The 15,653-nt window shown below is 36.5% G+C and overlaps 1 protein-coding gene across 2 annotated transcripts; it reads right to left on the reverse strand.

Annotated features, from left to right (window-relative positions):
* Nucleotides 1-2,271: 2,271 nt before the first annotated feature.
* LOC122087011 (vacuole membrane protein KMS1-like) lies at nucleotides 2,272-14,947 on the reverse strand. 2 transcript variants are annotated; one of them, XM_042655965.1, is made up of 9 exons: nucleotides 14,661-14,947; nucleotides 14,490-14,571; nucleotides 13,174-13,385; nucleotides 12,159-12,237; nucleotides 9,991-10,290; nucleotides 9,549-9,706; nucleotides 5,403-5,519; nucleotides 4,763-4,942; nucleotides 2,272-2,760 (listed from the first exon to the last, which is right to left on the reverse strand). In XM_042655965.1, exons 2-9 carry the CDS (start codon nucleotides 14,557-14,559, stop codon nucleotides 2,581-2,583), a joined length of 1,296 nt encoding a protein of 431 aa, XP_042511899.1. In that variant the 5' UTR covers nucleotides 14,560-14,571; nucleotides 14,661-14,947; the 3' UTR covers nucleotides 2,272-2,580. The 2 variants fall into 2 exon arrangements, with proteins under 2 accessions (XP_042511899.1, XP_042511898.1); XM_042655964.1 differs by having other exon boundaries at nucleotides 14,490-14,946.
* Nucleotides 14,948-15,653: the final 706 nt, after the last annotated feature.

Here is a 15,653-nt window from a genome sequence, read left to right on the forward strand (position 1 = left end):
AAAAAAAAAAAAAAGGGTTTATCCATAAAATTTTATTTGGACGAGAAATCAGCTTACACAAGCAATACCAAATGGGCTCCAGTAGCCTGATCTTATCTTCCATGAGATTACTGGAACGCCTCTGACCTGTCAAATTGCTCATGTAGCCAAGACAGGGGATGCTCCAATTGGAGATTAGATCACAACTTCAAGGACTGATGCATTGAGGAAAAACTATTGGTATGGAAGAATAAGAAAATTTGGTGGCATAATAATCAAATAATTGTACTGCGAACATATTTGCCATGATCATATTTTCTATTCATTTCACGTTTAATTTGCATCTCTGGATCTAACTCCGTTTGGATGCAAGAAAAATTAAAGAGAAGTGAAAATTTGTAAATTTAGAGAGGAAATTTTAGTAATCATTATCTAACATGATTGTATAAACTTTTTAAATTTCTAACTATTATTTAATAATAATGCTTTTTAAATGCAATTTTTATTTTACTTTTCAAATCCAAAGGGTTCAAATGCAAAGTATAGTGAATTTTTGTTACCAAATGATTTGGAGTTGATAATATGGAGAATTTTTTTCTCATGAGCGTTGGAAGGTTCAACACATCTACCTAGCATTCACAAACCCCTATAGAGTTTTAGTATGTTTCCCAAAGTATCCTCTCAATACTCTTCCGTGCACATTTGAAGCCCCTGTTGTCAAGGGATTACTCTTCACCGTGGCTCAAGGAATATTCGGTCCTAGTAATATTACTGTATGGCGTAATGATCACTAAAGTTTCTTTTTAAATTTAAAATTTTCATTTACCTTTAATTTCTCTTGCAATCGACAAACTAGAAGAGCAATATTAGCTGTAATCATATCTTCAACCTCCAGTTCAGTTAGGAATACAAGCATTTACCTAGTGCTTTTATTTATTTATTTTTTTTTTTTTGGAATGAGGGGTTAGGGAGGGGGATGAATATCTCAGAACAAACCAATCGGAGCACGTGAATTGATTTCATCAATAGTCAAGGAAAATGTCAGTGATACAAGAAAGCATTAAAATCTTTTTTCCTTTGGCTCTGCTTGATTGCATGGGAGATAAAGGAAAGTGAATTCAAATCAATACTAAAGACTTATATTTGGTAGCAAGAGGAATAAAGAGAAGGGAAGTGAAATTTTAATACTTAAAAAAGAAATATATATAGTCATATCATTAACTTCAAATCAGTCTATATTTGGTTATTAAATTTCACTTTACTTTGCATCCAAAACATTTTGCTATGACAAGTAAAATAAAAAGGGTTACATGTAAAATGTATCATTACTAAATATGGTTTAAAATATCAAGTAATTTATACAATCGCATTGGTTCATCTGGGGTAATGATTACAAACATTTCTTTTTTAAGCGTGAAAATTTCAATTCCTTTCCCTTTAAATTTCCTTTACAACCAAACGGTGCTAAACAAAGTAAAATCTTTTGCAACAATTAACTCATATAAGGATGTAACCAGATAAACTCCCAAACATACCAATTTTGTTATTAATAAATTTTACTCCACTCGATAAAAAATTCCTTTCATTTAAAAAGAAAAAAAATGTACATTTAAAAAATAGGACAAAAGATTGCTATCTATTCCTATGAACCTTGCACTAACACTTGGACTAATGAGAGCACACACAGGGACATCAATAAGAGTCCTGCGATTTTACCGACGACACAATAATTTCTCTTGCTCCTCTATCTAGGCATAGGGTCCATGGGATCAGAAAAGCACTCTTTTCCGCCTAAAAAAAATATCTACCAAGTATGATAATAGTTTATGGTGAGTTAGACAATCCATGATTACAAAACATTCCCCTTCCTTTTTTTTTACTTTTCGGGAAATTTAAATGGATAATCATTACCCTATGTGATTGTATAAATTATTTAAATTTTCTAACCATTTTTAGCAATGACACATTTTCCATGTAATTTTTATTTTGCAAACTATAGCAAAGGATTTTGGATGTAAAGTTAAATTTTATAACCAAATATGGAATGATTTGAAGCTCATGATATAGTTACATAGGAAAAAGATTGCATACATTTCTTTTTTTAAGTATAAAAATTTTACTTCCATTCCCTTTAATTCCCCTTGCAACCAAACATAGCCGAAATGATTTCACTTCCATTTACTTGCAATCAAACGGAGCATTCATGTATTTAACTCAACAATCTTCCATGCTTGAGCAGCATGTATCAACTATAAAAATAAATACTTTTTAAAGATAAAATTCCATAATGAGTAAGGCAAATAATTCGTGTTGCATTACCCAAAGAATACAATGTCCAAACTGTCCCAATTCCAATGGTAGTTAAAAATTCTGCTAATACACCCAACCACAACATAGCCTCCCATCACAGAATAAATAAACCTGTGACTTCTCTTTCCCTTTTTTTCATGTTCATTTTCTATACAGGATCTTTAACAGGGCTTAATGCAGACGAAGCTTTGGGGAGACCCCAGTGGTGACAATGGATGCCACTCAATTTCAATTCTCTGTTTGGATCCAATAAAAAATTAAAGGTTGGGGTATATCAGGGGTTTCATGAGCTCAGTTAGACTTCCCACTAGACTGTCTTACTGTTTCAGTCAGTGCACCCAATTCCTTTTCCTGCTGCTTCTTGAGAAAGCTCTGAGCAGTTGCCGTCACGATTTTGACAAAGAAGTTCATGAGCATGAGCCACACAACAGTGTTCCATATTGAAGCAAATGAAAAATCCCATTTCTTCACCTGGGGATGAGGATATAACCATAAATAAATTATAACATTCCCAAAAAGAAAACAGTAAAAGCCTCACAACGACGAAACCCTCAATGACACTTCTTTTACCTAAGACTGAAACATGTTGCAATTTAAGTTAGGGAGCAACCAATGCCTCCTAGGATCTTGACACAGGATAACAATGCTTATTGAACCCGTACCAGGGTCCCACAATGTTTAAAGTGAAAAAAGTAAAAATTATATTTATAAATATAAATATATAAATATATATATATATATATATAATTGTGGGCCCCTCAGATCTGATACACAGATTATTAAATGGATATAATTGTGGACCCCTCAGATCTGATATTTCAACCCCAAAAAAAATATTCTATACGGACGATAAAAATTTTAGTACTCGAGTGAATCTTCTCCAACCAAATAAGGTCGGCTGCACACAGATACTGTTTTGCCACTCAACTCTACTTAAAAGTCATGTCTATTGTTAACCAAGAGCTATTCATGTATTGTCGCACCACTTGTTCTCAACTCATTTTCAATAGAAATCCTTGGTTTTTTTTTGCTCCTCCAATCTGTGCATCATGACGCTCCTTATTGATGAACTCAATGGCTTCTACTGTAAATTCCCATACCACCTTGAAGCTTGAACAACTATTCTTCAACTTAGCTCTTATCAGAGCCAATCCTAAATCACTTCCAAAAATAAAAAATAAAATAAATCTAGCTTGTCTACTCATTTATCTCAACATCCTCATCTCAGTAGCACTTGCATTTTGTTAACTCAACTCAGCCTTATCCCAAACTAAATGGGCTCAGCTATCATTTTTCTCCATTCAGCTCTATTCAAAGCCATACTTGTTACTAGTCCTAAGCTATGAATATCTTTCCCCACTTCTCCTAGAGTCATTTTACGCCTACTCCTAGCTCTATTAGCTCCTTCAATCTAAATCAAATCATCCCTCCGTACTAAAGCATTTAAAAGCCTCCGTAGCACAAATCCATGCCACCTCAAAAAAATTTCTCGCACTTATCATGTATCTGAGCTCTACTTGTAAATTAGCTATAAATTGTTAATTACTTATTTTATCTTTTATATTGTTACCACTCATCCATCTCAACATTTTCATTTAGCTACACTAAGTTCGTTTACATATTGTTTCTTCACTGCCCAACACTCAGCTCCATACATCATTGCTGGTCATATAACTTTTCAACACTCAACACTTGTATTTTGTTTGTGTTGTTTAATTTCCGGCCAAGATTCAGCTCCATGCAACATTGCTGATCTTATAGCAATTATATTTCCTTCGAGTTATGGAATTTTCCCTAGAGTTCTAGTACTTAAATAAAAATATCTAAACCCAACATCAAATTTTCATTATTCTAAGCCCTCTGGCCTCCAATCAATCTGGCTCTCATCTGGAGATTTCTAATATAGAAGCCACAAAATGATATGATAACCAAGAGAGATCAGGCATTTTATTCATCTAAAAGTTCATGAGGTCATTAATTAGATAGTCCATTCGATGATAGCATCAGGAGATCCCTAGTTGTAAACCAAAATCTTCTTCACCAAGGGTACTGATTTCAGAATTTCAGGTGTATTACCAGAGGGCAATGACTTCTAAACAAATAAAGTTGGAGCCATTCAAAGTACCCTACACCTATTTTCAGCATACCATACCAAGGTAACAGAGATAACAAGTTTGTAAAACCAGAGGCAAAAACGATGATTTGAGATATGTTTGCAGGACCATGTCACCAAAACAATAATCGACTCTAGGTGAATGCACACTCACGCGTGTGTGCACGCGTGTACATGTGTGTGCCAGTGCGTGTGCGTGTGCCAGTGCGTGTGCGTGTGCCAGTGCGTGTGCGTGTGCGTGTGCCAATGCGTGTGCGTGTGCGTGTGCATGTGTGGTGTGTAGTGTGATTGAATCAGAGCTAGAAAACCAGAATAACATGTAGCACTGAGGTTTTCTATGTATCAACGCAAAGATGATACCTTAATATTTGAGGGCACTGGAGCTGGAGCAGCCAGGTACTTCTCTTTGATCATGTGTAGTTTGTCTACAAGGGAAGGTAGGATGGAGGAAAACCCAGGGATAAGGCCAAGAACCCAAATCAACTCATTCTCGATCCACTCTAGCAGTTGATTGTTGCAAACTGAGATGATAAAAACTGTCTGCAAGAAAGAATGCCAAAAAATAATTTACACCAGGTGAAGAGACTTGGAGTGGCAATAGAATGGATGCAGATTCCCGTGGCTATAAATAATAGATGATATCAAACAGCAGTAATGCATTACTCCCACCCCACCCCACCCCACCCCACCCCATCCCATCCTACACCTCAGCTAAAAAAGAATAGAATAGTAATGCATCAACCAATACCCCTCTCTCTCTCTCAACTGTGTCTATATATATATATATATATATATATTTATTTATTTATTTATTTATTTTACAGTTGTATTTTAAATTTATTTTGGTGAATTGATCACAGAAAAGGATAAAGGGCAGCAACATAAGTCAGCTCTCAACTCCCAAGTGAAATAGAATTAGGAGAAGCAAAGTACTGGCATAAACCAGTGCTTTGATCTTCACAGTATGTGAAATCAAATAATGAATAGAGGCTATACAAACCTGTATGTGGGTCTTAATAATTGCCTTTCCAATCACTGTTGCAAGGAAGAACTCCCAAAACGGAATCCCAAATTGCCCACACATGATGCCAGCAAGGTCAAATAGTGGGTTTGGCACCTGAAAAGTATCTTTTCAGTTAAAAATAAAATTGCATTTTAAGACAATGAGTTTATACAGTCACGACAGCTCTAAATTATGATAAGAAAAGATTCACTTTCTCGAAATTTCTTCAGACAGAAAAAGGAGCACTCAGTATAACAATATAGACCGGACATCTGCTCATGTTAGTATATTATTGGCAAAGACCCCACACAGGAGAGGGGGGGGGGTGGACATGTACATGAAAGGAGCAGAGTATTCTACACTATCCTTTTTGAAATGACACAATTTCATGTCTTTCTCTAGGAAATTGAGGCCATGTCAACTCAGCATTATAATACAGCGCACCAGTGGAGCAATAATCCAGTCCTTCCCTCCTTTCTTCTCTCTTCTAACACTGCATAAAATTAGGGTAATAATGCTATAGACAAGAAAAGGTGCAAGGTCGGGACTAAAGACATTCCTTGGGTTACATTTAAATGGGTAATGAGAGGGAATGACAAGCTATTAAATTAGATACAGAGGAATAAGCATGAAGATTGCATTCTACAGGCCTAACAGATGGAAACCACCCCTTTTATGAGGTTCTCTATGCAGATGAGTAGAGAGAACAGAATAACAGTAGAAGTAAAAGAGGAAAGAGAAGAATATCAATCTATTTTCCTAATGAATTGGAAATGAAATTACTAAAGCTGGCAGAAGAAACCAAGTCAGAAACAGTAAAGGTATTTGAGAAAGGGGGAAAAGGGGGGGGGGGGGACTGCACCTCTGTAAACATGGAGGGAGAAGGAAAAAGGGTGAATTGATTTGCATCAAGGCTGCTCCAATCTTAGGTTTCCAACTACTTGAAACATATGCAAAATCATATCCTATAAAAAACAGAATCAAAGACAAACATACAACCAAACCTATTCTCAATCTTCTAAAGAAACAGCACAAGTGTATTACTTGCAAAAATGCTAGAAGGATAGTAAATAAAGGTGAGAGGGATCAATATCCAAGAGGATATTTAAGAAAACTTATATAGGCTAACACAATCCCTTCCTCCCAAGCATGTGGTCTGGAGCTTCATCCTCCCATCTACCATCCTTTAAAATGCCATTCCTAATTATGTTTCCCTTTTGACAAGACTCAAAACACATCCAAGACCAATGTAACATCAAGTATCCAGAGACTTCTCTTTTATGTTAATTGCTATATGATTCAATAATGACTACTATGATGAGCAGTTCTCTTAAAATCATTTTCTCAAATTGCCTACACTGTGCATTTAGTTTTCCATGCATAAAAGATCGACTATTCAGTTTTGATTGGAAAACAGTGGCTCAGTTGATAATGATATGTGAATTTAGATAAGATTTTCTCTCACTTTTCTTTGAAGCCCACAAATTGAAATTTGAGCAAAGTCAACTTCTTGTTTCTGACAGATTTGAATATCATTTAGTATTTAGGAAAACAAACAAATTTTAAACCAAGTTCTGACATCAGGGAAGTTCCACATATGTTTGTTGGCTTTTCTTGATTGAGTTAGGTCCCATTTCCAGCTTAATAAATGCCCAAAGCACACTAAGATGATTTTTTAACTACTCATCCATAGAAAATAATTCTATTTGATAGGGCTAGACTCACAAAAACAGCAAGTAACTAACCCAACCCACAAGTAGGACTGTAGGGTCTAATTTCTCGCAAAAAAGAGGAACTGATGGCAAAGGAACCGAGGCTTAGATCAAGCCCATGTTCTGGTCGACTGGGGAGTCGGTAGAAAAACAACAGTTCAAAGTTTGACGATGATCCAAGGGTTAGATAGGTTGTGATATAGAGAGAACAAAATGAAAAGTACCCCTCAAATTCAACAACAAAGATCTAACAAAATGCTGATCAGATCTACACCGAATTACAGTCAAAGGTAGGATTGATGGCTGGATACATCTCTCCAAGTATGCCATCAAACTGATAGTTAGATTGAAAGATAGAAATAGATATGAAATTAGTAAGAATATATTTGGAAACTTACTTTTAGCAGAACTAACCACTAGATGGGGCTGAGATTATGGTCAATGGAAGGTCTCAAAGGGAGGTTACAACCTCAAAACAATGAATTGGACCTAATCCCTAATATTTGCGCTTATAGAATTGGCCCATTACAATCATGGTTTAAGATCTCACTAATATCTCTTTCTTTCTTTTCTTTTCTTTTCTTTTTTTTTTTTTTTTTTTTTTTTTTTTTTTTTTTTTTTTTTTTTTTTAAAGGTGAGACAAGAAGTATGGCGAGTTATAAATTATACAAAAACTCGATCGAGATCTCGAGGTCAAGCTTAAAGAATAGAGAATATTCTCAAATCCATTTTTTCACGGAAACATCATCAATACTTGTTGGTTTGCATTGGTTTTTTTTTTTTATATATATGATGCATATAACACTGATCTATGGATTCACAGAGGCAAATATATTTTTCTGTCTATATAAATGATGCATATAACACTGACCTTATGTTGTTATGTGGCTTATCTTATGTCATTTCAAATTTTCAATCGTGTATAAGTCATCAATGTAATTGTCAAACAATTTAGTAATTATCTATGACGCCTTTAAATTCTTATGATTATGTCGTGTCACGTGTTGATTGTGGAATAGAGCATACTAACCTAGGGTCCAGAGAGTGGGAGACTACTTACATAGGGTACGAAGTCAAAATACCATTTTAGATTTGATTTTTAAAAAGCTGATGTTTCCATTGTGTTTTAGAAGGCTTAAAATAGGGTAAACACCAAGTTTCAGGGGCTACAAAGACCATATGGCCACCAAGACCAACCACCGAGTCGACTGGGAAAAAAATACATGATCTCAGCAAGATCTCTGCAGATCTCTCTTTTTATGATTGGCGAGATGGGGAGCGAGAGCAAGATCTTAAACCTTGATTACAATAGAGAACTCAAAAATACTAAGCACATGGCCCATATTACCCATTGGACATTCAAACTAAACCTAACTTTGACCCAAGAAAGTGAACCAAACCCAAAACAACAAGCCCATCTTCTCTTCTTGTCGAAATTCAGCATCACCTATAGTTACCAACTTACCATCCTAAAAGACAAAGCCCCATTTTCCATTGTAACACTATATCATCTTGCTCAGCTCTATGCAACCCATACTAATTTCAAACTAGATAATGCATCACCATCTCACATTAACCTTCTTCCTCGCCTATTGGACCTAGTGTCTGACCAAAGGCAACGCTGCAAGAATATGGTTTCTGATTTGATAACAAAAACACTCATCTAGGAACATCAACAAGAGCATAGAAATGTGATCATCAAAGTATAATCTTATGTAATGATTAGATGGATCTATGCCCTGTCAGATATGCCCTGGAGATATTTGCTTCTGGTAAGGAATGCTAGGTCCTTGTGCACTCAAGGAAATTTTTACATCCTCTTGGAGGGGGCGCTCTGCTCTAACTCTGTAGCTTCTTCAGTGTCTACTCCTTCGCCTATTTACTCTTCGTTGTTGTGGTTATAGTCCCACTAACTAGTCTCCAACGAAGATTCGTGATTTTGGCCTTCTATTGTAATTGTTGTATTTTATGCTTGCACTATATCTTCTCTTTTGCTCAGAAAATCCCCCAGTAACTAATAAAACAAATGAACAAATGCAGGAAATATAACTCCTGAATTTGTTGAACAAGATTTGACTAACTCCTAAACATTAAATATTTAGTCAATAAAGTTCAAATCTAGAGTCAGATAGATAGAGATGATTTTGAACTGGATCTGTTGACTGCTATAATGACCATAATCTCTCAAAGTAGTCAATATTCAGCAGCTGAACCTGAAACAGAAACATAGGAGTAGAGGTAGAGTCCACTTTAAGATGATTGGGCATAATTGATATGATTACCATTTACAAGTATGTACCAAATTACTATGGTAACCAAGTTTCAGGACTACTCAGAAAATTCTCAATTAGGTAAGATATTGGGGTGTGGCAGAGACAATATTATTGAAAGTGCTACTGAACAAATAGTGTGAAGGAAGAATGATGCTAACCGAAGCAAGAATTAAAATTGTAAAAAAGTTCAGGTGCTGTGAATGTGAAAGGAGCCAGCGTTTGATTTGATCCAAGTGATTCGCAATGACACCATTATTGCCAGCAGAGGATGAGCCCAGGTCTTCCATTGCATCCACCTTGCTTCCTGAAGCACGTGCTGCATGAAGATACAAATACATGAGAATCAATCTCCTTCCTTAAGTATTAATCCATGACTTACTCATATCAAATTTTATATCAGTACCAAGCCATTTAATCAGGACAGTCCACATCAGATTTTAACTATTTCAAGATGCAACTTTGCTCTATAATTCCATAAAGCATATTGTTAAAAACCATAAAGCATCATTAAACTTTTAGTACAACCTCTCCACAAGGAAATTCTTAATTCTATAATTATAAATTATAAGTTACAAATATCAGCATCAATTGGAATGATACCTGCTCTAGAGATAAAATAAGGGGGAAGTTCTCCAAGCGCAGTTCCAACACCCCACAGAATAGCCTCCAACTGAACCTGTGGCAATATACTGCTCAGGGGAACCCTTGAACCATGCAATGATGCAAAAACTGGGGGGCCATACTCCGAGCAATCCTTCAGAAGCCATGATGGACCTCTTTTGAGTTGAATTGTATCATACGGAGCAGTCTTCAAATCAACTCGGCCACATTGCATAGCTTTTATTGTAAACAGTGCAATATGTGGACCAAGATACAGCACAAATGTGTGCAAACCAGATCCTACCAAAAAAAAGTAATAATAATCAAATAGAAGCAAATAATAATAATAATAATAAGGGTAATTTACAGCACCACCCCCTGGAGAATGCCACAATTATAAGAACACCCCCTCTGTTTCACCAAATTAGACTCAGACCCCCTATCGTCAATTACTGTTAAGGAATATACCCTATATGCTGATGTCAACAACAATATTTTATTTTAAATACCAAAATGCCCTTATTAAATATGAAGTACCTAAAATACCCTTGTAATAAGTTACTATTTCTTCACAAGACCCCATTGCATCGGCAATCGTTCAAAGTAGCGGCAACGGACGGCGATGGACCCTTTTCTTGATTGGCCTCCAAAACTTTCCCACCCAAACCCAAATCACCATCTTGGAATCCCATTGTCATCTTCCACAGACCAAGCGCGCTGATGCTGCTGCGCCTTCGAGATGTTCTATTGAAAACTGGTCGAATTCTGCCTGCAATCGCAGATTCAGAGATTGAATGCGAATGCGAAGAAGAAGAAGATTCTGCCACCCCACTCTCTTGCTTTTTCTCCCTGTGAATATCCAACTTTCCTTTCCTTTCCTTCAGAATTTAGTTTCCTCTTTCATATTTTGGGGGGTTCAATCATATCTTTTAGGTTTAATATTGAATTTATCGTTATGTTGCCATACCCACCTAAAGTTAAGAATTTCTGCTTAATTTCGTCCATTAATGGCACCAACTCCTTTCTCTCTGGGATTCGGAGTCTCTCTCCACCCCCCCCCCCAAAAAAAAAAGAAAGAAAAAGAAATGTTAATACTAATGAGGCCAACTTCCAACTGGCTATTCTTGTTTGGTTACCCTTTTCGCAGATTTTAACTCCCATGACTGTATCTTAAATGAGAAACCCAGCTTTTAGTTAGCTTTTATTATTCTTCAATTGTTATAGCATAAATGGGTTTTAAATTCATCTCCGGATGCCGTTGATTCGACTCTGCTTCGTTTTCTCGTTATGGTTTCTGGAGTTTTGAGTTCTTCAGCATCTTCGGAGTAATGGGTTAGTGGAAGATCTCATTGTTGGTTTGAGCATCTGCTGTTCTGTTTTTTCCTAATTGGCTTTGAAGTTTTGGTTCTACGCAATTGGTCCTCATGATTTTGTGGGGAAATATAAATTACGGAGCTTTGATTACTATCAAGAGATCTGCATTTTGAGGTAAATGGTTTGGGTTTCCTGAAGTTTCCCCTGGAAAATCACCACCACCACCACCAACTTCCGCGTCACTGCCATCGGCATGCCTACCTACGCTTTGGAAGAGAGAAACAAAAATAGAGGAAAGACCTACCTACGCTCGTCTCCACGCAGTGATGAAGAACACTGCCGACGGTGGCGTTGTGCCGCTGGTTTGCGTCTCTCTCTCTCTCTCTCTCTCTCTCTCTCTCTCTCTCTCTCTCTCTCTCTCTCTCTCTCTCTCTCTCTCTCTCTCTCTCTCTCTCTCTCTCTCCCCTCCGAGTCTCTCTACGCGTGAGGATGAGAATAGGTAGGGGTGAAGAGGAATTGGGTTAAAATGAGTTTTAGTGAAAATGGTATAACGATCATTTTGCCTCTTGACTTAACTTTGACTGACGATAAGGGGTCTGAGTCTAATTTGGTGAAACAGAAGGGGTGTTCTTATAATTGTGACATTCTCTAGGGGGTGGCACTATAAATTACCCTAATAATAATGATCATTTTTGAATTCTGTTCAATGAAATATTTAATTCATCGGTTAAGGAGATATCGATCAAGGTGATCCTAGAAACAAAAGTGAGATACCAATCCAGCAGGAAAATATACGTCCATGTATCAGGAATACTACACATGCATAGGTGTTTCAAAATAGAATATTTACTTACCAAGACCAATGGACGATGCTACACCAAGAGCCACCCACCACAGTCCAAATTCGAAATAGCGAAGAAACTCCTGAACATGCTGCACAAGGCACAAGCACATCAACAAAGTAGATAAGTTAATTAAGTCAATGATACTCTGAACACTTAGAGGATGCATGATATCAAAACTAGACAAAAGCACAATTGACGAGAATGGAGCTTAATGTTGGCACATCCCGACATTCCTGTTAAAACTCTCAAAGGAAAATTCTACAAAACAGCTGTAAGACTAGCATTGTTTTTATGAAGCTGAAAGTTGGGCAATAAAGAAACCACACATAAACAAAATGGGTGTTGCTGACCTGAGGATATTATGATATGCATAAGTGGTAAAACTAGAAAAAAAATCAAGGTGACCTAGGAGTGGCCCTGATAGAACATAAGGTGAAGTAGCGTCATCGAATGTGGTACGGACATTTACAATGGAGGCCTTTGCAGGAAGTTGTAAGGAGCAGTGATATGATATAGAATAGAGGGACTAAATGACAAAGGGATACTCCAAAAGTGACTTGGGAAGCAGTAAAAAAAGACATGAATAACCTAAGCTTGACAAATGACACGACTTTAAATAGAGTTGAATGGCAGAACAGAATTCTTGTAGCGGACCCTATTTAGTTGAGAAAAGGCTTATCTGAGTTGACTTGAGTTAAATATACTCCTATTAGCCCCAAATAATGACTTATATAGAACTATCATCCTTATTTTGAAATTATAGAATTCCTAGCTTAAATGGAACAATGCAACACCACAGACTTCAAATTAATCGACACAAACACTGGCAATAGCAAAGGTAGGAAAAGCAATGTGTGTATGTTTCTTTTTCCCTCTACACAAAGTATATAGAAAACCAGACAGATTCCCTAGAAAAGCTAATTAATGCTTGATCACAGCCTGACGTAGATACCAGCTATCCTTGTACAAAGCCCATGTATACTCCTAAAAAGAAGCTAATACCATAATTTATGGAACACAATACCTTTTCATGAGGTCCATCAATGGTTATAAGCAGAATTACAATGGCTGCTAACAGAGTACCCAAGAGCATAACCCAACCACCTTCTCTCAAAATATATAATATGGAATGCTTCAGATATTGAATAGTAGCCAAAGAGGAAAGCTTCAACGTCTTGAAAGGTTGGGTTGTTAATGTCAAATTTTTTAGTTCCAACTCATGCTTCTCACGGAGGCCTGAAAGAAACAAGCAAGTCTATTAGCAAATGGAAATTCAGAGAAATTTGTCAACTTCCATATACGTCTTAACATTTGACTCACATTCTATTTCACTATTCTTTTCCTTGTATAATTTTCCATATTACAATAATCAGGAAGTAAATAAAGCAAGGTTAAAAATATGAATGCCAGGAAATATAGCAATTATTTATTTTAAGATATAAGGACTACAGACTACTGTAGCTTCAATAGTGGAACAAAGCACGAATCATCTCTGAGCCTCTGACTAGTGACCGATATTAGTTACTGCTGAGACAGGACTTAAGGTACACATACGGATACAACAGAACACCCTAATGCATGGAATCAGTTTCCCTCTTCTTTTTTAACCCATAAGAGAGGGAGAGACCTCAGAGGTAAGTGATTTGGCACTGCACCCTTTGTAATTTGTAAGCCATCTAGGTACAGGAACTACTAATAGAACCTGCTGAGTGACTCTTCCAGCCAAAAATGAGTGTATCAACATTCTTTCTTTCTAAACATTTAGTGTTCAAACTGCAAATGGATGCTCTTTTTAGCTTATGTTCGTCTCTTTTCTAGTAGCATGGGCAACATCATCTTCTGTCTTCCCAGAGACCAGAGGGTAACTAAACCAGTTGCCTAGTGTAGGCTCTTAAAGGCTTTAAAAGCCACCAAAACAAGGCCCTTGAATCCCATTGGTTATATTAGGAACTCATAAATCGAGACCTCCTGATCATCATAACAGAATCCAACAGAAATATCAGTTCAGGCTTTTCTTTTCCCCATCAAATCTAAGGTCCTAAAAAGTGGAGATTTTAGCAAGTTCGTAGCAAACCACAACATCTGAGTCCTAATTTCCCTCATCTTCTCCGAGACTTGCAGTCAAAATTGAAGACCATAGAATATCCTGAAACCTAAAATTCCTTAAGCTAAAGTTTTCCAACGCCAAAACATACAACCATAAATAAATAATTCAATTCAAAATACCCGAAGGTTAAGCCCTAACTCCATATCAATGTTGCAAATATAGAACGAAAACGGTAACCCAATCGACGGAAACCAAGATGACAAAGCAAGTCGAGAATTGAAACAAACACTCACTTGTGATCGACGGGTCTTCAGACGGAACCGAAGATGACGACGTAGATGCATTTCGTTGTCCGGACCCCATTCTGCTTAGATGCTACAAAGAATCCCACAACATCGAATCAAAAAAAAAGAGGAAAAAACAGATTTTTAATCTCTATTGACAAACAGGGCCCCCTCGATTACCACAAATCAAACTCTTAAAAGTTAAAGATCCATCATCGATCTGTCAAAAAGGAAGAAGGGAAAGGGGACGAAGTCCTAAATCATTAAAGGCGCTGCCATTCAATGGTTTTGAATCAAGAGGAGTAGATCAATCAGGAAAGCGAAACCGAGGAACTCAATTGGCGTAAAAGCTATGTTCTATAGCTCCTAACGTTCTGCGCCCGGAGACAGGCAACAGAAGAGGAGAGAGACACGGAAGAGGTGAGAGAAACGTATCAGAGTCACAGAGATATGCATTTTTCTTCTCTTCCCAAACTCTCCATAAATACTTACCAAAATAAAATAAAAAAACTCTTCGATAAATAATAAAACGGATTAATACGCTATTTAAATTTAGTTTTTTAAATATACGTTAAGAGTCCATAATAGGAGTTTTCTTTAAGGCTTTATAAGGATAATAAATAATTTCTTTTTTTAATTTAAATATTTAGTTAAAATAACTTGCAAGGTTTCCCAAAAATGATCATAATAAAATTGTTTTCCAAGGAACATAGTTTTTGTCCTCTTTAGTTTGGATGGGATGGAGTCACATGGCATCGTTTGGCTGGAAAAGGGCCCTCTTTATTGATTATTTGGGTATCCCTTCTATTTTTGGTGCCCTAAAGCCTACACAGTTGATCTTTTGGCTGAAAATGATGAAAGAAACGGAAAGAGAGTTGTTTAAGTCACATGTCGAAAACATTTTACATGACTATTGTCCTTATAAAAAAAAACTATTTATATATAAACAGAAAAGGATTCAAATCCTCTCTCTTTGCATTGGGTGCTAACATGCATTCACGGTTGTGAGAAATCAAATATGTATTTCAAGAGGCTCCCAACTATTGATTGCACATCGGGCACCCTAAAAAAAAATAATTATAAAATTCTATGTAAGCCGTGTCCCATGCCTCGTACTCAAAGAACCCTTCCTTCTCCATTGGAAAAATTACAGTTTTTTTCTTCTTTGTTTTT

This window comes from Macadamia integrifolia, chromosome 8 (assembly GCF_013358625.1).
Source record: "Macadamia integrifolia cultivar HAES 741 chromosome 8, SCU_Mint_v3, whole genome shotgun sequence".
Taxonomy (NCBI): Eukaryota; Viridiplantae; Streptophyta; class Magnoliopsida; order Proteales; family Proteaceae; genus Macadamia; species Macadamia integrifolia.

What these genes read in the sequence shown, in the direction of transcription:
- LOC122087011 (XM_042655965.1), bottom strand. Translation starts at nt 14,559, where the DNA reads ATGGGGTCCGGACAACGAAATGCATCTACGTCGTCATCTTCGGTTCCG. An exon ending in TGAAGACCCGTCGATCACAA is followed by an intron (nt 13,386 to 14,489) that starts GTGAGTGTTTGT and finishes TGTTTCTTTCAG; the next exon opens with GCCTCCGTGAGAAGCATGAG. An exon ending in TTATTAAGACCCACATACAG is followed by an intron (nt 4,943 to 5,402) that starts GTTTGTATAGCC and finishes TCTTTCTTGCAG; the next exon opens with ACAGTTTTTATCATCTCAGT.